The sequence below is a fragment of the Eschrichtius robustus genome, chromosome 2, assembly GCF_028021215.1.
Source record: "Eschrichtius robustus isolate mEscRob2 chromosome 2, mEscRob2.pri, whole genome shotgun sequence".
NCBI lineage: Eukaryota > Metazoa > Chordata > Mammalia > Artiodactyla > Eschrichtiidae > Eschrichtius > Eschrichtius robustus.
The window spans coordinates 109341932-109367180 of record NC_090825.1 but is presented as its reverse complement, the minus strand read 5'-3'; the positions used below and the strand labels follow the sequence as shown (position 1 = coordinate 109367180).

At 36.7% G+C, this 25249-nt stretch overlaps 1 protein-coding gene across 8 annotated transcripts in view; it reads left to right on the top strand.

Annotated features, from left to right (window-relative positions):
• RAPGEF6 (Rap guanine nucleotide exchange factor 6) overlaps positions 1-25249 on the top strand; it is a 235469-nt gene that overhangs the window by 19914 nt on the left and 190306 nt on the right. For 3 of the 8 annotated variants that reach the window (XM_068535821.1, XM_068535820.1, XM_068535822.1), the window contains exons 2-4: positions 5486-5556; positions 6873-6929; positions 12186-12269. In XM_068535821.1, coding sequence (XP_068391922.1) covers positions 5486-5556; positions 6873-6929; positions 12186-12269 — 212 coding nt within the window. Of the gene's footprint in view, positions 1-5485; positions 5557-6872; positions 6930-12185; positions 12270-25249 lie in introns of those variants that run through there. The other 5 variants (XM_068535815.1, XM_068535816.1, XM_068535818.1 and 2 more) reach the window with 5 other exon arrangements.

Sequence of the window (25249 nt, the reverse complement as noted above, 5' to 3'; positions counted from 1 at the left end):
CCTAATCTCATTCTTTTACATGTAGCTGTCCAGTTTTCCCAGCATGGCTTACTGAAGAGATTGTCTTTTCCCCATTGAATATTCTTGCCCCCTTTGACTTAGATTAATTGGCCATAGGTATGTGGGTTTATTTTTGGGCTCTCTATTCCATTTCATTGATCTATGTGTCCTTTTTTTGAGCCAGTATCATCCTGTTTTGATTACTGTTACTTTGTAGTATAGTCTGAAGTGAGGGAGCATGATACCTCAAGCTTTGTTCTTTTTTCTCAAGGTTGCTTTGGCTATTCAGGTTCTTTTGTGGTTCCATATAAGTTTTAGGATTATTTGTTCTAGTTCTGTGAAAAATGTCATGGGTATTTTGATAGGGATTGTATTAAATCTGTAGATTGCTTTGAGCAGTATGGACATTTTAACAATATTAATTCTTCCAGTCCATGAGCACAGGATATCTTTCCATTTCTTTGTATCACCTTCAGTTTCCTTTATCAGTGTTTTATAGTTTTCAGCATATGGGTCTTTCACCTCCTTGGTGAAGTTTATTCCTAGATTTTATTCTTTTCATGCAGTTTCAAATGCAGTTGTTTTCTTGCTTTCTCTTTCTGATAGTTCATTATTATTAGTGTATAGAAAAGCCACAGATTTCTGTATATTAATCTTATATTCTGCAACTTTATTGAATTCATTTATTCTAATAGTTTTTTTGGTGGAAATTTTACAGAGTTTTCTATATAAAATATGACATCATCTGCAGATAGTGACAGTTTTTCTTCTCTTCCAATTTAGATGCCTTTTATGTCTTTTTTTCTTGTCTGATTGCTGTGACTAGGACTTCCAATACTATGTTAAATACAAGTGGCAGGAATCGGCATCCTTGTCCCAAGTTTCCAAGGTTCGAGAGCAGAAGTCCTGAAGGTTAGGTCTGAGCTGGTTCCATTTTCTCTAAGTGTGTGCTCCCCGCCAGCAACCTCGGCATTTTTGCCCCAGAGGGTAGCAGTACTGGACCATGAGAGGCTAGAGTGGGCAGTTGATGTGGCTCAAGGTGCACACTGGGGCAGTCCCAGCACACTGGAGTTGCAGACTGCTTCTGATCTGCTGTCCCCACGAATGCCAGTAATGGTTGCCCTCACCCCATTCAGATGCAGTGCTGGGTCTGAGCTGGCTCTGTCTGCCACAGCTGTCTACTCTACTTGGCTATGGCAGCCTTCACCCTAGTGGGGAGCTGTGCCATGGAGCAAGAGGGGCTGAAGCGGCCCTCAGCATGAGCCAGGGTGCACGTTTGGGCAGATGCAGGAAGCCAGCTAGAGTACCTGGCATTTTCAGTTGCTTTCTCCACCCTGTTTTGAGAGAAACCAAGCACGTGGGTGCTCTTCACTAGCAACATCTAGATTTCTCACAGCCGCCCTGCTAGTCCCACTGGTCTTCAAGTCAGCCAAGAGGACTTATCTTTCTGGTGTTGGACCCCAGGGCTGAGTTTCCTAATATGTGGTTCACACCCCTCACTGTTTGGGGAGGGTCCCTGAGCCCATGCAGTCCCCCTCCTTTGCTGTGTCCCCTCCTAGGGGCACAGGTCCTCACCTGATTGCTTCTCCTCTTTTCTTACCTGATTTCATGTGGATCTTTCATTACAGCCTTGGTTGTATAAGAGCCTTTCTGCCAGTCTCCAGTTTGTTTTCAGTGAGAGTTGCTCCACATGTACAATAGATGTATTTTTGATGTGTTCATTGGGGGAAGTGAGCTCTGAATCCTCCTACTCCACCATCTTGATCTCCTTCCCCCATGTATTTTATTTTTTATTTCTATTTTTGTGTCTTTAAGTTTTTAAATCTTTTCTTCTACAATGTCTTAATGTGCCACTTATCCCATCCAGTGTATTTTACATCTCAGTGTTGTTTTCATCTCTGGAATTTTTTTTTAGTGCCCTTTCTAATGTAGTTAATCTTTTCTATATTTTCTTGAACATATGGAATATAGCTTTAGTAAGTTTTTAAATGTCTTTTTGTACTAATTGTGTTATCTGGTAATTACTGAGTTGGTTTTGATTTTTTCTCTCTTCCTTAATGGGTCATTTTTCCTGTTTCTTTTCATGCCTGGTGATTTTTAATGGAGTACCAGAGATGGTGAATTTTACTTTTTTATGTGCTGGGTATATTTTATTTCCTGTAAATATTCTTCTGGGACACAGGTAATTTGGAAATCATATGACCCTTTGGGGCTCTTTTTTGAGCTATGCTACGTAGCACCAGAGTAGCATTTAGTGCAGTGTTAATTTTGCCCAGTACTGAATCCAAAGGCTTTTGAGTACTCTACTAAATGCGTTCTGAATTATGAGATTTTTTCCACTCTCCCTGGTGGGAATAGTAACTCTTCTGGTCCCTGTGTGAGTTTTGGGTGTTGTTCCGTTTAATCCAAGAAGTTTAAACCTCAGAACTGTTGATGTTTTGGCCCAGAGAATGCTTTATTCTGGGGCCTTGTCTTGGGCATCATAGGATATTTAACAGCATCTCTGGCTTATAGTCATGTGATGCTAGTAGTGCTCCGCCTTCCCCTCTGAAAATTATGACAGCCCCAAATGTCTCCAGATACCACTATGTCACCCAGGGGGCAAAATCAGTCTTGATTGAGGACCACTACTCTAATCCTTTCAGATGGTTCTTTTCCTGAGTTCAGGTATTTCTTCATGTACATGGAAAGATCAGTACTCAACCTAGACTCAAGTGAGACCCTCTGTAGGTCTTCAGAACATTCATTCTTTCTGTGTAGTATGCGCTCTCTCTGTCCGGCTCTGCAAACTTGAGCTACCTTCTACTCTGCAGGTGGCCAGCTACTTCTTCTCAAGATACCACCAGGCAGTAAGTTATGATAATTATATGAATCACCTCATTCGTTTCCCGTCTCTCAAATGTCACTGTCTTTTTTTCGTAATGCCTTATCTCTTGAAAAATGTTGTTTCATTTATTTATTATGATTTTTAGTGGTTTTAGATGGAAGGTAAGTCCAATCCTTCTTATTCCATCTTGAATGAAAGCTGAAGTCTCAAAAGTTTGTCTTTTACTTTGGAAGGTATGTTTTGTAATGCTCCTGACCACTGCACCCCCGAAAACATTAAAGTGGCAGGTCTTTGAGCCCTCATAGAGTTAATATCTCACTTCCAGGAGTTCAAGTGTGTTACCCAAGACTCCAGGGTACCAGCCACTCCTTGCTCATTCTCTTGTTCATTCTGTTCAGTCAGCAAAATACATATGTAATGTGTCAGGTGGTCTAGATGGCTTCAGGTTATATTATGATAGAGACTGAGAAAGTTGAAATAGCCCTTAGGCAAAACTGTAAGTTAATATTGTCCTGCACGACTGCCAACTGTTTCTTGTACTTTTTACTTTAGTAACTGGAATGGAAAAGAATACATTCACCAAATCAATACCTGAAGCTTAATTAATCATTCCTTCAACAATATTATGTCTGGGACTTGCAGCTGTGCCCAGAGCTAAAATTTGGTTAAGTCTATGGCAGTCTGTAGTCATTTTTTAGGATCTGTCTGATTTTTGCAGATGATGCATGAGAAGGACTGTCACCCCTGCATACTTTTAAGCCTTTACTGGCGGCCCTAGTCTTTGCTTCTTTGCCTCTTTGGAAAAGCAATATTGTCTTTTATTTACTATCTTGTTCTGGGGAATGGGGCAGTTTCAGAGGTTTCCACTTGACTTTTTCCACTATGACAGCTTTTACCACATAGGTTCCTTTGTGGGAGTTATTCTAACTGCCAGATAAATAAATTCTAGTTATAAACTTGGGGAGTAGAGAGAGACAAGACTATTAGGTGGGTCTGCAGGCTCAGTGAGCTCACTGTGAGCCAGACTTTTTCCAGGACTCTGTTTCTGACCTCAGCTCAGAAAGTTTTGGCTAGGAGGTTGTTTCTTTTGCCCCACAGAACCTCGACTTGGATCATTCTCTTAGTTGCATTCAGCTGGTAGCTGGTCTGGTCTAAGAAGGAATCACATATCCGGTTCCTTGGTGCTGTTTCATGTGGCCTTTCTCTTTCAATGAGGCTATTTTGGGCTTCCTCACAAGATTGGTGCTCTCAGGGTATTTGAATCTTAGAATTTACACGACCTCACTTCTGGCACATTCTTTGGGTCAGAACAAATCACAGGACCAACCCAGATTCATGCGGAGGGCACCTAGATTCCTACTTTTGATGAGGGAGTGACAAGGTCTCATTGCAAAAGAGCATATGGGATAAGACATATCATTGTAGCCCTCCTTGGAAGTACAGTTCATCATATCACTGCTCCATCTGTTGTCTTATAGAATTTTATAGACCTTTTTTAGGTCTATAGACTCATTTGCTGTGGTTTCCTCTTTTAATCTATTCATCTCTTTTTTTTATATATATATACACTTAAAAATCTTTTTCCCTCTTATTTTGGTAAGGATTTAGCAGAGATGTGTGTGGTCATTGAATCCATCATGGTTAATTGGCAGTTGTAAGCTTTGGAATCAGAGATTATTGCTTTTTTTCTTAGAGCTTCCTTGTTGTCTTAGTAGCATATTGGGGAAAAAAGTTGTCTTATGTGTCTTTTCTTTTTTTCTCTCTGTCATTTGATAATTCTCTTGTCTAGTTATATATCAAAGAGAGTAGTGTTTGGGAGCAGTGTGCCCTGGTATAAAGGCATTACTCCTTGTAAGAGAATAAGGAGGTAAATTTTACGTAGAGAATTTAAGCTTCTTTATAATCACTGTGCACCAACATTCTGTGGTAAAATACTCTTTTCTGTCAGGAATGTTCCCTGCTTCCACATTTTCCTTTTGCTATGCCATTGCTCTTAGCTGAGGTTATACTATACTACTATACTTTATTAACTTGGGTTTATTAATATCTAATTATCTGATTGAGGACTAGAGAAATGTTCCCCAGTTCTTTCAGAAAGTGAACAATAGCATTGTCCCATTGGACGTCAGTTTTGTTTAGTGGTAGATTAATACCACCTTGAATCTGTTTAAAAAGAGGGTTTTTTTAGAAAATCATATTTTAAGAGGAATATTGACAAACAGAATCATCTCCAGAGGAGATCAGTTAGGATGCTTAAAGATCTGGAACCTGCAAATATTTAGACTTTGTTATCTGGAGGGAAAAAAAAAAAGACTTAAAAGAAGATAGGATAACTGTTTTCAAATATTTGGAGGTCACTAAAGAAGAAAGATTGCATCTGTTTAGAAATGAAATAGACTTTTATATGAAATAATGAGTTTTTGATTTCTGCGTTGTTTGAGTAGAGGTTGTCAGCCATACTGAGGAGGGGTTCCTGTGTGAGTTGAGGGAACTCTTCTAAACCTTTTCAGATCTATTGTAATTCAGAGATTTTGTGACTCTTCTGTAGTTAACAGTTGTGTCATAAATGGTTGTTTGCTTAAAATCAGAATTGTGGGATATCATTATATTTTAAAAAGTATATTTGAAAATTAATCTAAAATCTTTTCTGTTCTACAGGACTTAAATACTATTTATTCTTATCTTCATGGAATGGAAATATTATCAAATCTCAGGGAACATCAGCTTAGGTAAGTGTGATGCTGTGTTTAAGAGCATGTGCTAAGGAGTTATTCAAATGAGTTTGGATAGATAGTTGCAGGGACCAAATCATTTAGGGGCTTTTTATAGGATATGCAAAGAAATTGGCCTTTCTCATTCCATTTTTCCTTAGCCCTGAGACTTTGAGCAGGTCTAAACATCTAAGCTGCAGTTTTGTCTTCCATAAAATAGGGATAAAAAGATTACCTTTGTTACAGCATTTTTTTTTTTTTTGTTTTTTTGTTTTTTTGTTTTTATATCTATCTATTTATTTATTTATTTATTTATTTGGCTATGTTGGGTCTTCGGTTCGTGCGAGGGCTTTCTCTAGTTACGGCAAGTGGGGGCCACTCTTCATCGCGGTGCGGGGACCGCTCTTCATCGCGGTGCGCGGGCCTTTCACTATCGCGGCCCCTCCCGTTGCGGGGCACAGGCTCCAGACGCGCAGGCTCAGTAGTTGTGGCTCACGGGCCCAGCTGCTCCGTGGCATGTGGGATCTTCCCAGACCAGGGCTCGAACCGTGTCCCCTGCATTAGCAGGCAGATTCTCAACCACTGCGCCACCAGGGAAGCCCTGTTACAGCATTTTGAAGATTAAATGAGAATATTTAAAGCAAAGTGCAGTGCTCAGTATGTGCTAGCTAGTGAAAACAGAACTTTCTCTTTGTAGTTTGTATTGATATGTATTGTATCAAATGCTTGAGATGGGCATGGTATGATGTAGTGTTATATTAAAGTGGAAGGAGCAAGACTTTCGATTTGGCATAAGCTCCTATGGACAGTACCCGTAAACTTTCCGAACCTCATTTTTCTATTCTGTAAAATGAGTTTTCTCTCCTGCTACCTTGTATCATTGTGATTATATTTGTAAAAATACTTTTGAGTGCTGTAAGCACTAACTATTATAACTTTGCATAATATTTTAATTAAACTGTGTTTTTCTTCCATGACCAGCTTACTCATCACTTTTTCTGGCTATTCTTTAAGTTTCTGGCTGTGGACCAGATTCTAAATATAACTGTTTGGAATTTATTATTTTCTGTTTTCTGTGTAACATAATTTAGATATTAGTATATGTCAAATAAGTGTATCAAGAAGAAAGGAAAAAATAGGGCATTAGTAGTAAAGTATTTTTAAATGCAAGCAAATTTATTCAACAGATTTATGTGTGTGTGTGATCATATATTTAAACTCTAGTGAAAAATTTAGTGATAGATCTGATCATTTTCTGTTGTAATTATAACAATTTTTGAAACAATTCAAATAAAATAATTTAAAAAATTTTTACTTTTTAAAAAATATGTTAGATTAATGTCTGCAAGAGCACGCTATGAGAGATACAGTGGCAATCAAGTTCTTTTTTGGTAAGTATTTCCATAATTAGCTTAAATTAATGTTTAAAATTTAGATTGTTTGCATTGAAATTCATTTGATTCTGGAACAGTTTCTGTAGAGGAGGTTGAAACATATTCCTAAACTGTGAAATATAATATACATAGAGCTCACAGAAGGTGTGCAGTGCAACGAAGTTTAATAAATATATACACCTGTGTAACTACTATGCAGTGAATATGTAGAACATATCAGCTCTTCAGAAGGCTCTAGTCAGCTGTCTTGGAAAGGTAATCTAGTTCTGATGTCTGTCACCTTAGATTAGTTTTGTCTCTGTGACTTTCATATAGATAAAAATCTTTTGGTCAGGCTTTTTATACTTCACAAATGTTGGAGATTCTTCCATGTTTTTGCATTCATTCTTTTTCAGTTCTTTACGGTATACAGTTATGTGAAAATAACATAATTTGTTTATCCTTCCCACTATTAATAAATATTAGAGTTGTTTCCAGTTTTTCCCTATCATGAATAGTAAGTTTCTATGAATATTTTATTCCTGCGTTTTTGTACCTCTATTTACTCATTCTTCTTGGGAATATTCTTAGGAATAAAAGCATTGGAAATGCACATGCTCAAATTTAGGAGATTCTTTTCTTTTTTATAAATTTGTTTATTTTATTTATTTAGTTTTGGCTGCCTTGGGTCTTCGTTGCTGAGTGCAGGTCCTCTCTAGTTGCAGCAAGCAGGGGCTACTCTTCGTTGCAAGGGTGTGTGGGCTTCTCATTGTGGTGGCCTCTCTTGTTGCGGAGCACGGGCTCTAGACGCGTGGGCTTCAGTAGTTGTGGCTCATGGTCTCTAGAGCGCAGGCCCAGTAGCTGTGGCGCACGGGCTTAGTTGCTCCGCAGCATGTGGGATCTTGCTGGACCAGGGATCGAATCCGTGTCGCCTTCATTGGCAGGCAGACTTTCAACCACTGTGCCACTAGGGAAGTCCCAGGAGATTGTAACATTAGAATCTAAAATATGTATTTCATTTTATCTCTTGATTTTGTTTTTTGTTTTCCTGCTTACTAATGATGATGAATGGTTTTCATGTTTTTATAGGCTATTTGGTTAGCTCTTTTATGATCTCCTGATTCAAGTTTTTGACCATTTTTTAGTTGGGCTATCTTATTTCTATTGATGTGTAGAAAATTTTTATGAATTCTATATCTAAGTCCTTTGTTGGGTACATAAGTTGTGAATATCTTCTCCCACTGTGTGGCTTGCTTTTTTTACTCTATTAATGGCATCTTTTGAAGAAAAGAAATTTCTTACTTTCTTAATTTTTCTGCTTGTGATCAGTGCTTCTCATGTCCTGTTTAAAAAAACAAAATCTTTCCCTTCCTCAAGATTATGAAGATATTCTTCTCTGTTTTTCTTCCAAAAATTTTGGCAACAGTGATCTCTTTTATTATTTATATGCAGCTAGTATAGAGAAATGGTATTAAGTTCAGTGTTTCATTGCACACTGCGTTTGTCATTATTTCTAAGTATTTACTGGATTCATATGGCTTTTAATAGCTTTATTTGTTCATTTGTTGATTCATTCACTTACTATTAAATGTTTGTCTGCTATACATTATGCTTAGCCTGGTGTAGAGTGGTGGGAAGACACAGGATTTGTCCTTATGAGTTTATTATATAGTGGGGGAGAGAAAGTTAATTAAAATAGCTACACATATTTAAGTGCTATCAAGGAAAAGTATAGATTTATAGATAAGTGGAACAGAATTTAGAACCCAGAAATAAACCATTATATTTATAAACAGTTTCTGTGTTTTTGTTTTTTAATGGCCTTGTAGCTATGTAGCTAAGATGTGCACACAGTGTGGGTCTAACACAACTGAGTATTAAAAAGGAACCACCAGTGAACAGTTTATTTTTGATGAAGGTACTAAAGCATTTCAATTGGGAAAGCATAGTTTTTTCAACAAATGGTGCTGGGTTGATTGAGTATTTATATGCAAAAACTTAATTTAGATTCTTATCTTACACCACACACAAAAATTAATGAGATATTCACTTTACACCCATTAGAATAGCTACAGTTGCAGGCGTGCGAAATGGGTAAAGGGGATCACTTGTATGGTAATGGATGGAAACTAAATTTTTGATAGTGAGCGTGCTATAGGGTATACAGAAGTAGAAATATAATGTTGTACATATGAAACATATGTTGTAAACCAGTGTTACTTCAATTAAAAATATATTTTAAAAAGTAGCTGCAGTCAAGGGTAAAGAAGATGTGGCACATATATACAATGGAATATTGCTGAGCCATAAAAAGAAACGAAATTGAGTTATTTGTAGTGAGGTGGATGGACCTAGAGTCTGTCATACAGAATGAAGTAAGTCAGAAAGAGAAAAACAAATACTGTATGCTAACACATATATATGGAATCTAAAAAAAAAAAAAAAGGTCCTGAAGAACCTAGGGGCAGGACAGGAATAAAGACACAGATGTAGAGAATGGACTTGAGGACATGGGGAGGGGGAAGGGTAAGCTGGGACGAAGTGAGAGAGTGGCATGGACATGTATACACTACCAAATGTAAAATAAATAGCTAGTGGGAAGCAGCCGCATAGCACAGGGAGATCAGCTCGGTGCTTTGTGTCCACCTAGAGTGGTGGAATAGGGAGAGTGAGAGATGCAAGAGGGAGGAGATATGGGGAAATACGTTAATTCACTTTGTTATAAAGTGTTGTATAAAGTATAAAGTAATGGTGTTATAACACACCATTGTAAAGCAATTATACTCCAATAAAGATGTTAAAAAAAGTATCTGCAGTCTAAAAGCTAGACATAACAAGTGTTGGTGAGGATATGGTGACACCTGGAATCGTCATATATTTGTGGTGCAGATGTAAGTATAGCCACTTTAGGAAACGGTTTGGCAGTTTCTTAAAATTTTACCATATGACCCAGTAATTCCACTTTTATATATTTACCCAAGAGAAATGAAAACACGTGCAGAGACTGTACATAGATGTTCTTAGTAGCACTATTCATACTAGTCTAAAACTCGAAATAATTAAATTGTTCAGTGAATGGATAGATAAAATGCTCTGCATCTATATAGTGAATACTATTTGGCAGTAAAAGGGAATAAAATGCTGCTACACACTACAACATGGACGAACCTCAAACATATTATGCTTAATGGAAGAAGCAAGATAGAAACATCACATATTACATGATTCCATTTATACGAACTGTCCAGGAAAGACAAATCTATAGAGACAGAGCAGGTTATTGGTTACCTGGGGCAGGGATTGACTGCAAACAAGGCATAAGAGATCTCTTTGTGGTGATGTTTGCACAGTTCTTTTCAGTATCATAAAAGTCATTGAATTGTGCACTTAAAATGAGTGAATTTGTGGTATATTGATTATACCTCAGTTAAGCTGTTTAAAAATTAATATAAAGAGTTACCCAAATCTATATTTGGCTAATCATAAACAAAGGAATTTCTAAAAAATGAATGTGGAAGTTAATTAAGTAAAGAGTTTAAATTCAGAGATTAGTGGAAGCAGAGAAAAGAATGTGTATAGTTGACCTTAACTGGGAAGCAGCATGATAGAAGGAGTGAAAATAAACAACTATGTTCAGTGCCACGAGCAGAGAGGAAGAAACAGGAAGAGAGGGGTGTGGAGAGCCAGGTGGAGGCCACCTTAATAGTTTTTGTTCTTTATTTTAGGAGCAGTGTGAAGCCTTTGAAAGGAGTAAGATCTGACAAGATTAAATATGCCACTCTTCTCTAGGCTAGATTATTCTTAGATTCATTTGCTTGCAAAGAGGAAGGAGATAGCATGGCCACATGTTAAAAGACTTTCACTTTCCTTGTGTTTACTCATCAGATGCATTGCCAAACTGTGCTCTGAGAGTGAAATTCTCTGCAAGGTTTGAACAGTTTCTGATTCGTGAGTTGGCATGGCTCTCTTGGTGGTAGGAGTGAATTTCAGGATTTTTCCTCTGTTTATAGTAGAATTTACTGACAACTTTGTGACTGTTTCAGCAAAGTGAGATAAAAATTAGAGGCTTATGGTAGCATCCAATCATAACTTTCTTCTGTCTTGATTTTGGGCAGAATTTTCTTTTACTGATTTTATTCCTTCTTGTGCAAAAGTCATGTTTCAAAAAAATTAGAAAGTAGAATTTCCAAACAAAGAACCTTAAGTAGGAGATTTTAAGGCATTTGTATCTTCCTTCTGTGAAGATGGAAGGGATGGATATAAAGAACTTTAAAGTATCTTCTGGAAATTTGATGATACTTTTTTCTTATGGTAGGCAATAGGATTCACCCAGAAAGCTCACCCTGGGTGCTATGTAGAGTGGTTTGGAGGCTTAGTTTTCTGAGTGGAGGATGGTACTATTCATGGAGAGTGAAAAAAATGAAGCTTGAAAGAAATGATAGGTAGATTTTGAACATGTTGAGGTTGAGTTGTGTGTTAGATATACAAGCTAACATGTCAAGTCGATAGCCAGATAGATATACATTTCTCCAGCTCAGAGGAAATGTTTGTTTTATAAAATTAGAATTGTCTACATATTGGAATTAATTGAAGTTTTAGGTATGGTAAATTAAAAATACTTGAGAGAAAGAGAAAAAGATTAGATTATAAAGTAACATCTAACAAGATTCTCGGTTTCCGTTGGAGATTTAACTGAACTAAAAATGATGATGGACTTAAGTCATCTGATATTCTTTTATCCCTCAAACAGACATAAAGTGAAAGATTGGGTAGGCATTTAATGTATTTCTGTCAGAATAAAATTGAAGAGAAAGAGGTAGATCCAAATTATAGTTGAATGTGAAGATGGAACATTGATAAACTTGTGAATTCCAAACAGTATTGTCTTTAATATACAATAAACTTGTAATATACATAAAAGTTATCAGAAATAGAATTTTTTAATATGCACGTGTAGTACAATATTTAAGTTAATCTTCATCAAATGTGGTGATCCAGTACACAAAAATGAGGAATGGGAAGTTACTGATATAAATTAATAAGATAGAGCTAATAAACATACATTTCTGAAGCCTATATCTTAAGCTAGTGATTATGTAAGATATGAACATGGTCTGTATGAAACCTTAGGCAACAGGCAAAATTTCCAAAGAGAGTTAACTTTTAATGATTTATGATATTATTAGAATATTTTTCATGTTTTGTATTTTGTACTGAATCCATATACATGTGAATGTGTGTATTTATTTACTCATCTATTGTTCATTTAAACAGTTCAGAAACTATTGCCAGATGTTGGTATATCCTGCTTTCTGGATCTGTGCTTATGAAAGACTCCATGGTTTTGCCTCCTTGCAGGTATGTTTACATTTGCTGCTTAGTGTATGTGGTAGGCAAAGTTACATTACAACTAGTTATTTTATTTCTTATGTTAAACTATTTTTATGTAGATGTGTATTTTCTCTTAGTAAGTGATACATTTTAGAAATGTCCTTGCTTTTTGGTACTATTTGAAGTACTTGGCAGGAATCAACTGATATTTCATATTTCTTGGGGGTATAATCTATAGTTTACACCATGGCATATTATACTGCTACTTGATCTTTAGTTGTATGTGAGATTTGATCTCATTTGTCTGATGGTTTTGCATTCATTGCTGTTAGTTATAGGGAGGCAATATATCTTTATAGTTAAGAAATCGGTTTTTAGAGTCATGCGAACTAGGCTAGTATCCTGATTTTGTCACTTATTAGTTTTATGACTTTGGACAAATTATAGTTTTCTTGTATGTAAGAGGATAATAATAGAACCTATTTAAGTGCCTTATGAGGTTATAGCAAGCTACTACTCAAAATTCTCAATGGAACTCTGTAAAAGTTGACATTCTAGAGCCAGACTGCTTGAGTTCATGTCTGTGCTCTACTATATAATACTTCTTGGGCAAATTACTTAATCCCCTTGTGCCTCGGTTTCCTCATTTGTAAAATAGGGACAATAATAGGATGTATTTCATAGGCCAGCTTTGAGTAATAAATGAGTTTATATATACAGAGAGAGAGAGAGTTCTTAGAACAGTGCCTGGCTGTTACAAGTAATTGTTAATTATCACCATCAGAATTATTAGGTAAAAGAAGAGTGGTTGGAAAGATGATCAGATACAGTATTCTTAGAGAATTTGGTCTGTTAGTAATTCTTAAGATTTTGGGGCCTCAAATTATAATTTGGTAAAAATGTAATTTTTTGGTGACTTTTTCCCAATAATATTGAGAAGAGATTTTTAGGCTTTTAAGGTAAGACTTCTAATTGCAGCTAAATTAATTTAGTTGCAAAACTATTAAATTTAAGTGTCAGCGTACATTCTACTTGACAGATGGTACGAGACATCTCAGTTTTGATGCCATTTTTAAAGCCACGTCTTTATTCTTGGAACTTTATATCATCAACTTTTGGTTAAATGAAATCTGTACTTCTTGATGAGTAGTATAAAACATATTGTTGACTGTTTTTACAAATAAAATACATAATAGTTCTTGGTTATTTAAGCCTTTTGGGTATTGTTCCTTTCCACTGTGTTTCTGAAAGTCACTTTAGTGATTTGTAATGAGTTAGCTACTGACACAGAATAAGCTGGGTTGATACTACAGTTATATTTTAAGATTATTAGTATTGTTCTTTTGAATATTTTATCACCCTTTTCTGCTATTAGGAATAGTCAAGGACTTTATGTAGCCATTAATCAACCACAATAATTCACCATGAGTTTGTGATCAAGACAATGAAGTTTATCTTTTAAATAATTGATAGTATGAGGGGTTTTTTTGTTTTTTTGTTTTTTTCTTTTTTTGAGCTGTACCACTCAGCTTGTGGGATCTTAGTTCCCCAATCAGGGATTGAACCTGGGCCCACGGCAGTGAAAGCACCAAGTCCTAACAACTGGACTGCCAGGGAACTCCTGATAGTATGAGATTTTAAAACAAAGTCATGGAATGCTTAAATGTAACCATCATGAACTTCACAGCAAACATGATTGTAGAAGTCTATTTAATCGTTATTTAGAGAGCAGTTCCTAGGTAGGAGATTTATATTTTGTGTTTGAGAGATACTTGTAATAGGTTATTGTTAGGATTAAATGAGTCAATACAAATAAAATACGGTTATTGTTAGGATTAAATGAGTCAATACAAATAAAATACGTAGAATAATGCTTAGCATATATTAAGCATCAAATAATTTTTGGCTTCTGTTCATTATAGTAGTGTTGGGATATGATCATTATGGTAATCAACAGATATGAACACTACCTAGTATAAGAGAAGGAATAATAGTAGTTTTCTAGGTTATAAAAATACAGCCTATTTCTCTAGATATTAAGGTATTTGTTACTCCCTTATCAGTGAGTAGACAGAAACCACACAGTAATTTGAACAGGGACAGTTTAAAGAATTATAACTTTAAGAAGTTAGGTACTAAGAAGGATAAAGGAACTAAGGGAGAGTACCCAAGGAAGGAACAAACTTGAAAGGGGAGCCCTCTCCCCAAAACTGAAATACAGAACTTGTTGGTGAATATGTTACTTGTAGCCCAATAGCTAATGGAGAAGTTCACTTGGTTGCCCTGGGCCAGAGCTGTCCACAGTTACTGAGTCAAGGCTGGCAGGAAGAGATCCTCTGACCAGGACCGGTAAGCAATAAAATCCTCTCTCACCCCAACCCGGCCCAGGGTGCAGATGGGCCCTGAGGCTGGAGATAGGACCTCCCTTTGCTTTACACACACATACCCGGCAGAGCAAAGAATACTTTCCTACTGCGGTGTCCCTTTACTAGCACCCTTTACTGACAGAGCTTTAACATTTCCAGCTGGCCAAAGGAGAATCTTGACTAAATCCAGATGCTTTATTACAAAGTAAATTTGAAACCGAGAGCAAATACATTTGAACTTGAGAGGCAATAAATAAATGGTACAGTCCACTCTCTTGGTTACTCAGTTTTCATTCTGAACACATTTGAGCTTCCATCCAACTCTGTTTCCACCTACCAAGATGTAGCTATCGTTCATATAAGTAAAGAAGTTCCTACTCTCTCCCCAAAATAAGGAGATGCACAGTCCCAACAGTCATTACTCGCTGTTAATTATATATTCCATCACAGTACTCTGAATATTCTATTAACTACAAACTACTTTGTAAAGTTCACCTCCAACAACTTATATATAAAATAAGTATGGGGAAGAGAGGGAAGAAGAAAATGGTTAACATTTACACAACTCCAGACATACACACAATATATAGTCCTTGTTTCTGTAACTGGTCACAAGCCCATCGTTCGTATCTCTCGCTTCCTTTTTTTCACCACCCATTCAGTACTTCTGCCCTCAGCCAGAATTTCAGCTGTTCTGCATTCTTTACCTGATGATGGGTACAAAACTTTCATTTCTGAAGGATCCTTAATTATCCTGCCCACCCCACCCACCGTCTTTTGGTTGCCGTAAGTTTTCCATTAACCTTTAACAGCGGACTTGAAAGTACTACAAGGAACCTAAATGAACCCCCTGGGCTTCAGATGTAGTTCTCCTGGCCCCCGTTGTATGCAGCAACTCAGTTTCTCCTTGGTGATTGGGATCAATCACTCAGGCCAGTAGAATAACCCCTTTTCCTGCCTTTTGGTTCAGTGGCCAGGTGGAAGTCTCTAATTCAGTGGAACCGTTGCTGTGTTTCCATAGCTAGACAATATCTAAGACTAAGAATCAAAACCAGCAGAGCTCACAGTTTTAGGGAGGGGAAGTAAAAATTCTGTGAATGAGTTATTAAGTATAACAGTGAGAAGAGCCACTCCTGTTTCCACGCCTTGAATATCAGACCCATGTATTCTGGCTATTGGGGGAGACAGACCATTGCTGTACTTCTGCTGCTGCAAAATGAGTACCTTGATTGAAAATGATGCTGTCTAGAGTGCCGAGGCAATAGATAGGCATTTTGTGAGCCTGTGGATAGTGGTGCTGACAGAAGCATTATGGGCAGGAAAGGCAGATCATTTCCAGAATATGTTCCTGTTCCAGTGAGGACAAATATAGTCCTTCTCCAGGATAGAAAAGGTCCAGTGTAAATAATCTGCCTCTAGGTGACTGAATAGTCCTCCTAAGGAATGCTTCCATATCAGAGACTCAGTATTGGTTTCTGCTGTTGACAGATTAGGTACCCAGCAGTAGCATTGGCAGTTGAGCTGCTGCATATTTTCCATCTCTGTCACAATAGCCACTTCATTTGTGGGCCCATTGAACAAGCACTGACTGGGGAGAAAGAGTTTGATTGACATCCGTAGAGCATGTTATTTTGTTTACCTCTACAGTGGATGCCCTTTGTGCATTCACAGGGGACACAGGTATCTTCAAAGTCTGTATCCATTTTGAAAGAAGTCCTTCCATATACCTCTTCCCAGACTTCCTTGTTACCAGTCTTCCAGTCCTTTTCCTTCCAAGTCTCTGACTATTCAACCAAACCATTAGTAACTGCCCCCATGAATGTTTAGATATTGATCTAATAAGTCTGGCCTCTCTCAATCCAGATAAAATGGACAACCAAATGTACTGCTTGAAGTTCTATTCCCTAGAAGGATTTTCCTTCACTACCTTCCTTCAGGGTCACCTTTGAGTGGGGCTGTCCACTTTGGGGTAGTACTAGCATGTTGTGCAGACTCATCTGTGAAACAGGCTCAAGTTTTTTCTTCTTCAGTCACCTGGTCATAAGGGACTCCCCGGGTGGGCATAGGCACAGATTGAGGTGGAGGAGGCAAGGCAACAGGAATTGGTGTTGAAGGAGTCTGAGCCACCTGCTCATGCAACTTATTCTGGACCTGGGTAAACTTGATCTCTTATATACCATATTTATTTGATAATAGATTGCTACTGCTCATGCCCAACCCTTATGGCTAGGAATGCAGTTCATGATAGGAAGTTCAGGCTGCATAGTCACCTGATGTCCCATGGTTAGGCATTCAGCCTCTACCAACGCCCAGTAGCAAGCCAGAAATTGTTTCTGGAAAGTAGAATGTTATTTGCAGAAGAGAGCATGGATATTTCAGAAATTCTAGAGACCTGCACTGTCATTCTCATATTAGTGCTTGTCGGACACTCCCTAGAATATCACTATTTGCCGTGAACACTAAATAATCCATCATTGGATATGCTGGATCATAAGGCCCAAGTAGTAGAGTGGCTTCTACTGTGTCCTGAACTTGCGGTAGCCTTATGGGCAACTCTGAAGATGGGTCAAAGTAGCACACTTTATGTGTTACCTCCAGAATCCAAGAAAACTAACCAAACATTGTGCTTCTCCTTTTGTGCTAGATGGTATGAGGTGCAGCAACTTGTATTTCACCTTGTAGGTGATATGTTGTCATGCCCCAAATTATGGAACTCCCAGAAATTTGACTGAGGGGGCAGGTCCTTGAATTTTTATAGCATTTATCACCTAAACTCTAGTTTGCATATATTTTAATGAAGCATCTGAAGTGCAGCCCCTTATCTTGTAATGAAGTTTTATATGCAATTTAAACCAATAAAATATATTTTACAGTTTACAATAAACAAAGGAGAAAAGGAATAAATCAAATCTGAAATATCATTGTCTTTCTTTTGAAACGAATTTAGTTTTTTCTAGAATTGAGTCCATTTTCTATTTGTCACCATAAATTTTCAGTGTAGCTCAAGAAAACAAGGACTTCATGACTGTGATTTTTATTTTTATTTATTTATTTTTTAAAATAAATTTATTATTTTTATTTTTGGCTGTGTTGGGTCTTCGTTGCTGTGTGCGGACTTTCTCTAGCCTGGGCTTCAGTAGTTGTGGCATGCGGGCTCAGTAGTTGTGGCTCACGAGCCCTAGAGCGCAGGCTCAGTAGTTGTGGTGCACAGGCTTATTTGCTCCGTGTTATGTGGGATCTTCCCAGACCAGGGCTCGAACCCGTGTCCCCTGCATTGACAGGCAGCTTCTTAACCACTGCGCCACCAGGGAAGTCCCATACTGTGATTTTTAAATAAAATTTAATGTGTGTACTCATTGAAACATTCATTTATGCAGCAAATAAGCATTGATCGTCATCTCCATGTAAGACACTGGCATTAAGAAAAAAAGACTGACTTAACTTGGCGGAATGGGATGACTGCTTTGTTTAAAAGGGCCCTTGTTGTGTGACATGAGAAGAAAACTATTGGGGAGGCAACTGTGGAAATGGATTCTACAGATAAGCAGGATTAGGTCGGCAAAGAAGGAGGGAACAGGTATTTCAGTCAATATCTCAAGCACTGAGAGATTAATTCATTTAGAAAATATTTATTGAGTGCCTGCATGTGTCAGGCACTCTCCTAGTCATTGAGGTTGGGAAGGGTTAATCACCTTTCACCAGCACTGTAAATAGCATTGTCCTTTTTCTAAAGACGTAAGTTTTAGAATAATTTTTTTTTCACAAAGTAATGAATTTGTACTGTTCGAAAGTCAAAACAGTATAGCAAGTTGTACTTTAAGAAGTATTATTCCCACTTTTATTATTATCCATGCCATTCAACCCACCTGTGTAGAAAGCTAACCACTTTTATTAATGTCTTACATATCTTTCTAGATTTTTTAAATATACATGAACAAAAACAAATACATATTCTTATTTTTTCTATTTCTGACCCAAATAGGAACTTTTTCCAGTAGTTTTAACTCCTTTATTGTGAAATAAATGGGGAAAAGTGCAGATAACCTAAATGTACATGTTAATGAATTATTATAAGTTGAACATTTGCCTAATCACTACTCTCAGATCAAGAAATTGAAATTTGTCAGCACCCTGGAAGGATCCTTGCTTGTCGTTTCTCAAATCAACTCTCTTGCTTTCCCCCCAAAGATCATCATTTTCTATTTGCAAATGAAGCAACTGACAAAGGATTAATCTCCAAGATTTACAAGCAGCTCAATAACAAAAAAACAAGCAACCCAATCCAAAAATGGGCAGAAGACCTAAATAGTCATTTCTCCAAAGAAGATATACAGATTGCCAACAAACACATGAAAGAATGCTCAACGTCATTAATCATTAGAGAAATGCAAATCAAAACTACAATGAGATATCATCTCACACCAGTCAGAATGGCCATCATCAAAAAATCTAGAAACAATAAATGCTGGAGAGGGTGTGGAGAAAAGGGAACCCTCTTGCACTGTTGGTGGGAATGTAAATTGATACAGCCACTATGGAGAACAGTATGGAGGTTCCTGAAAAAACTAAAAATAGAACTACCATACGACCCAGCAATCCCACTACTGGGCATATATCCTGAGAAAACCGTAATTCAAAAAGAGTCATGTACCAGAATGTTCATTGCAGCTCTATTTACAATAGCCAGGACATGGAAGCAACCTAAGTGTCCATCATCGGATGAATGGATAAAGAAGATGTGGCACATATATACAATGGCATATTACTCAGCCATAAAAAGAAACGAGATTGAGTTATTTGTAGTGAGGTGGATGGAGTTAGAGTCTGTCATACAGAGTGAAGTAAGTCAGAAAGAGAAAAACAAATACAGTATGCTAACACATATATATGGAATCTAAGGGAAAAAAAAAAAGTCATGAAGATCCTAGTGGCAAGACAGGAATAAAGACACAGACCTACTAGAGAATGGACTTGAGGATACGGGGAGGGGGAAGGGTAAGATGTGACAAAGGGAGAGAGTGGCATGGACATATATACACTACCAAACGTAAAATAGATAGCTAGTGGGAAGCAGCCGCATAGCACAGGGAGATCAGCTCTGTGCTTTGTGACCACCTAGAGGGGTGGGATAGGGAGGGTGGGAGGGAGGGAGATGCAAGAGGGAAGAGATATGGGAACATATGTATATGTATAACTGATTCACTTTGTTATAAAGTAGAAACTAACACACCATTGTAAAGCAATTATACTCCAATAAAGATGTTAAAAAAAATGATCATCATTTTCCTAAATTTTAATCAATTTTGAATAGCTATAGAATTTTAGCCTGAGGATATGTACTGTAGTTTAGTTTTGGTTACTTTTGAACTTAATAGGAATATACTCTTCCATTCTTTTTATATGCCTTCTTTAGCCTAATGTTATGTTTATGAGATTCATCTGTGTTATGCATGTAGTTAGTTCATTCTCATAGAAGGGTATTTCATTGTTTCCATAGTTGAGGGCTATTAAAAGTAAAGCAGCTGTGAACATTCTTGTACATTAGATGCACGTGTTACATTTCTGTAGGTATACCTATCAGAAAATTGTTGGCTTACAGGATGTGCCTGTTTTCAGCTTTAATTGTTCATTGCAGGTTGTATTCCAAAGTGGATGTACCAATGTACACACCCAGGAGCAGTGCATGAGAATTCCTATTGTTCCACATCCTTAAGAACACTTAGTATTGTCATTCTTTTTATTTTTTTTGACTGCTTAATTTCAGTTATTCTGTTGAGTGTGTGTGTGTGTGTGTGTGTGTGTATCTCTTAGTTTTGCTTTGCGTATTACTGCTTGTTGATGAATGAGTACATTTTCATTTAAATAACCTCTTTTGTAAAGTGCTTCTTCAAGTCTGTTCCTTATTTTTCTAATGCACTGTGTTTTTGTTACTGAGATGTGGAAATTCTTTGTGTATCCTGAATAAAAATTCTTGCTTGGTTATTTTTATTGCACATATCTTTTCCCCACTCTGTGCCTTGTATTATTTATTCTTTTAGTAATGTCTTTGGATGAGCACAAGTTCTTAACTCTAAATAGAGCAATTCAGTCTTTTCCTTTTTGTCTTCTTTGCTTAAAAAATATTTCTGTAGCTGAGGTCATTAAGGTATTTTCCTTTTTTACTTTCTAGAATTTTTCTCGTTTTCCTTTCACATTTAGACCTGTAGTCTACTTAGAATTGGCTTTTGAGTATGGCATAGTGTTGCATGATTTTCCATGTGAATTCCTGTATGTTCTTCTCCCACTCTTACCCAGTGCTACCTTTTTCAAAAATCAAATATCCACATATTTGTGTGCCTATTTCTGGGCTCCTATTCCATTAGGTTTTGTTTATCCTGCTTGAATACCACATTGTTGTAATTAACATAGCTTTATAATGTGTCTTGAAGTTTAATAGAGAAACAGTTAGTGAGAAACTGCTGAACTGTGTTTCACAGTGGTTGTACCATTTCAGACCCCTACCAGCAGTGGATAAGAGTTCTGTTCCTATTTTTACGTAGTCATCATCAACATGTGGTGTCCTCAGTGTTAGTTTAGCTATTCTAGTCACTGTGAAGTAGTTTTAATTTTCATTTTCCTGCTGAATAATGATATTGAGCACTTTTCCTTGTGCTTATTGGCCATTGCTTCCCCTATATTCTTTTGTGAAGTATCTCTTTAAGTTTGTGTGTGTGTGAGCGCGCATGCGTGTGCCTGTTTTAAGGTTGAGTTATTAGTCTTTATTATTATTTTGTAGAAATCTTGAATACATTCATGATGCAAGCTGACAGGTATTGCATGCATTTTTATCTCATTTGATTTGCATTTTCAGTTTCTTAAGTCTGTCCTATTTAACAACTTTATTAAGGGATAATTGACATAAACTAAGCTGCACATATTTAAAGTTATAATTTGATAAGTTTGACATATGTATACACCCATAAAACTACCAATAAAGAGAGTGAACATGTCCAGCCCCCTCACAATTTCCTCAGGCCTCTTTGTAAACCTTGCTCATCCTTCCTTGTGCTGTCCCTTCATCCCCAGAGATCACTGAATCACTGATATTTTTTTGGGGGTGGGGGGTCACTATAAATCAGTTTACATTTTTTAGAATTTTATATAAGGTGAAGCATATAATATGTACTCTTCTCTGGTTTCTTACACTCAATAAAATCATGTTGAGGTTTATCCATGTTATGCATATCAATATTTAACTTTTATTGCAGTATCCTTTTTTTTGGATATATCACTATTTGTTTAGCATTCAACTACTGGTGGACATTTAGGTTTTATCCTATTTTTAAGTAGTGTCGCTATGAACATTTGTGTCCAAGTCTTTATATGGACATATGCTTCCATTTCTCTTGAGTAAATTTTTAGGAATGGAATAGCTGGGTTAGAAGTCTTCATGTGGACACATACTTTGATTTATTTTGAGTATATACCTAGGAATAGCTAGTAATGTAGTGGATGTTTAACCTTTTAAGAAAGTTCCATACTCTTTTCCAAAGTTGTTGTGCCACTTTATACTCCCACCAGCAGTGCATGAGAGTTCCAGCTGTTCTTCATCATATCCTTACTAACACTTGGTAAGGTCAGTATTTTTAAGTTAACATATCCTAATTTGTATGTGGTGATATCTGATTGTGATTTAAATTTGCATTTTCCTAAAGACTAATGATGGTGGGCATCTTTTCATGTGCTTATTTGTCAATCATATATCTTTTGTGAAGCGTCCTTTTGAATCTTGCCCTTTTGGGGAAAGGTGGCTTGCTTGGCGGGGGGTGTGGGGGGATTGGCAGAGTTGTTTAATTTCTTATTTTTGAGTTTCAGAAGTTCTTTATATATGCCGTATACAAGTCCTTTAACAGGTGTGTAACTTGCAAATATTTTCTGCCAATCTGTGGATTTTGTTTTTCAAAGTGCTGAAGAACTTAATTTTGATGAAGTGCAGTTTATCAAGTTCTTTTTTTTTTCTTTAATGAACTGTGCTTTTGTTGTATGTAAGAAATCTTTTATTAACCCAAGGTCACTAAGAATTATCTTATACAATTTCTTCTGCAAGTTTTATAGTTTTAGATTTTACTATAATCTGTTTAGGTCTGTGATCTACTTAGAGCTAGTTTTTTTACATGGTGTGATATATGGCTCTAATTTCAGTTTTTTACCTATGCATATTCAATTAGTCCAGTAATATTTGTTGACAAAACTATCCTTTCTCTGAATCACGTCTGCATATTTGTTAAAATTTTTTTTTTTTTGGTGTGAACTCTTTTTTTTCTTTTTGAATTTTATTTACTTTTTTATACAGCAGGTTGTTATTAATTATCCATTTTATACATATTAGTGTATATATGTCAATCCCAATCTCCCAGTTCATCCCACCACCAACACTGTCCCCCGTTGGTGTCCATACGTTTGTTCTCTACATCTGTGTCTCTGTTTCTGCCCTGCAAACCGGTGAGCTCAACTTTTTATTTTATATTTGTTTAAATTTAGTTGATTTATTTTTCTACCTGGTGCCAGTACCACATTATCCTGACAACTGTAGCTTTATCATAAATCACAAAATAAGGTAGTATGGGTCCTCCAACTTCGCCAAGTTGTTTTGGTTACTATAGGTTTTTTATAATTCCATATGAATTTTGGAATCAGTTTGTTAATTTAAAAAAAAAAGCCTGGGATTTTGTTTGGGAATGCATTGAATCTTTAGACCAGTTTGGGTAATGTTGACATTTTAACAGTCAACTCTTGAACCATGAACAAGGTGCATCACTCTTATTAACTTAGGTCTTCTTAAATTTCTCACAGCAATGTTTTGTAGTATTCAGTGTTCAGGTGTTGCATATGTTGATCTTATATTTTGTATCCTTACTAAATTCACATATGAGTTCCAGTAGCTGTTTTATAGGTTTTTAGGATTTTCTAAATAAGTGATTTTGTCATCTGTGAATAGACAGTTTTCGCTTCTTTTTTTTCCTGATGTGAATGCCTGCCCCCTCTCCCCCACCTGTTTTCCTGCCTTGTTGCACTGGGAAGAAACTACAGTACAATGTTGAAGAGACATAGTAAAAGTAGACATCTTTTACTTGTTCTCAGTCCAAAAGGGGAGTTGGTGATGGAAAGGTGGAAACATTGAGTTTTTCACCAAGTATAATCATAACTCGAAATTTTTCTTAGATGTCCTTTATCTAGTTGCCTGTTTGTAATCTCTACTTTCCTGCACCCTCATCATTAGGCAACCACTGCTCTGCTTTCTGGCATATAGATCAGTTTACGTTTCCTACTATTTTATATAATTGGAATAATATGTTGTATAGTTTTTTATAGCTAAGATTTTTCACTTAGCATAATGTTTTGGGGATTCCTTCATGTTGCTCTGTATATCAGTAGCTCACTTTGTAAATTTGCTCAGTATATTCCATTGTGTGGATATACCACAAGGTATTTATCCATTCATCTATTGAAAGACATGAAGTTTGTTTCCAATTTTTGGCTGTTACAAGTAAAGCACCTGTGAACATTTATGTACAAATCTTTGTATGAAAAGGTGCTTTTGTTTTTCTTAAGTAAATACCTAGGAGTACAGTGGCTGAGTTGTATCGTAGATATGTTTAACTTTTTTAAAAAACTGCCGAAATGTTTTGTTGAGTGGTTTTATCATTTACATTCCCACTACCAGTTTTTGAGAATTCCATTTGCTCAGCATCCTCTTCAACACTTGATATGATGGTCAGTCTTTTAATTTTAGCTATTCTGGTGTATATGTAATGGGATCTCATTTGGGTATAAATTTTCATTTCCATGATAACTAATCATATTTAGCATTTTTGCATGTAGTTATTGACCATTCATGTATCTTTTGTGGAAAGTTGACTCAATTCTTCTGAGATGGTCTTTTTATTTTTGAGTTTTATTAGTTATTTATATATCATACATAAAAGTTCTTTGTGAGTTATGTGTATTGCAGATATTTTTCCCAGATTGTGTCTTGCCTTTTTATTTTTCAGTGGTAACTTCTTTAAGTGTGATAAAGTCCAAAGGATGATTTTTTTCCTTTTATTTGAAGTACTTATGTGTTTTAACTAATCTTTGCCTACTCCAAGTTTGTAAATATTCTCTTTTGTATATTCATAGTTTTCTTTTTTTTTTTTTTAAGAGTTTTATTTATTTATTTATTTTTGGTTGCATTGGGTCTTTGTTGCTGAGTGTGGGCTTTCTCTAGTTGCATCAAGTGGGGGCTACTCTTCATTGTGGTGCACGGGCTTCTCATTGCGGTGGCTTCTCTTGTTGCGGAGCACGGGCTCTAGGTGCGTGGGCTTCAGTAGTTGTGGCTCATGGGCTCTAGAGCACAGGCTCAGTAGTTGTGGCACGCAGGCTTAGTTCCTCCACGGCATGTGGGATCTTCCTGGACCAGGGATCGAACCCGTCCACGTCCCCTGCATTGGCAGGCGGATTCTTAACCGCTGCATCACGAGGGAAGTCCCAGACAGTTTTCTTAAAATAGCTTTACTGGTGTGTAATTTACATAACATAAAATTCACCCATCATAAGTTTACAGTTTAATACTTTATAATTAATGTATACATTGGTGCACCACAGTTTTAGAAGACTTCCATT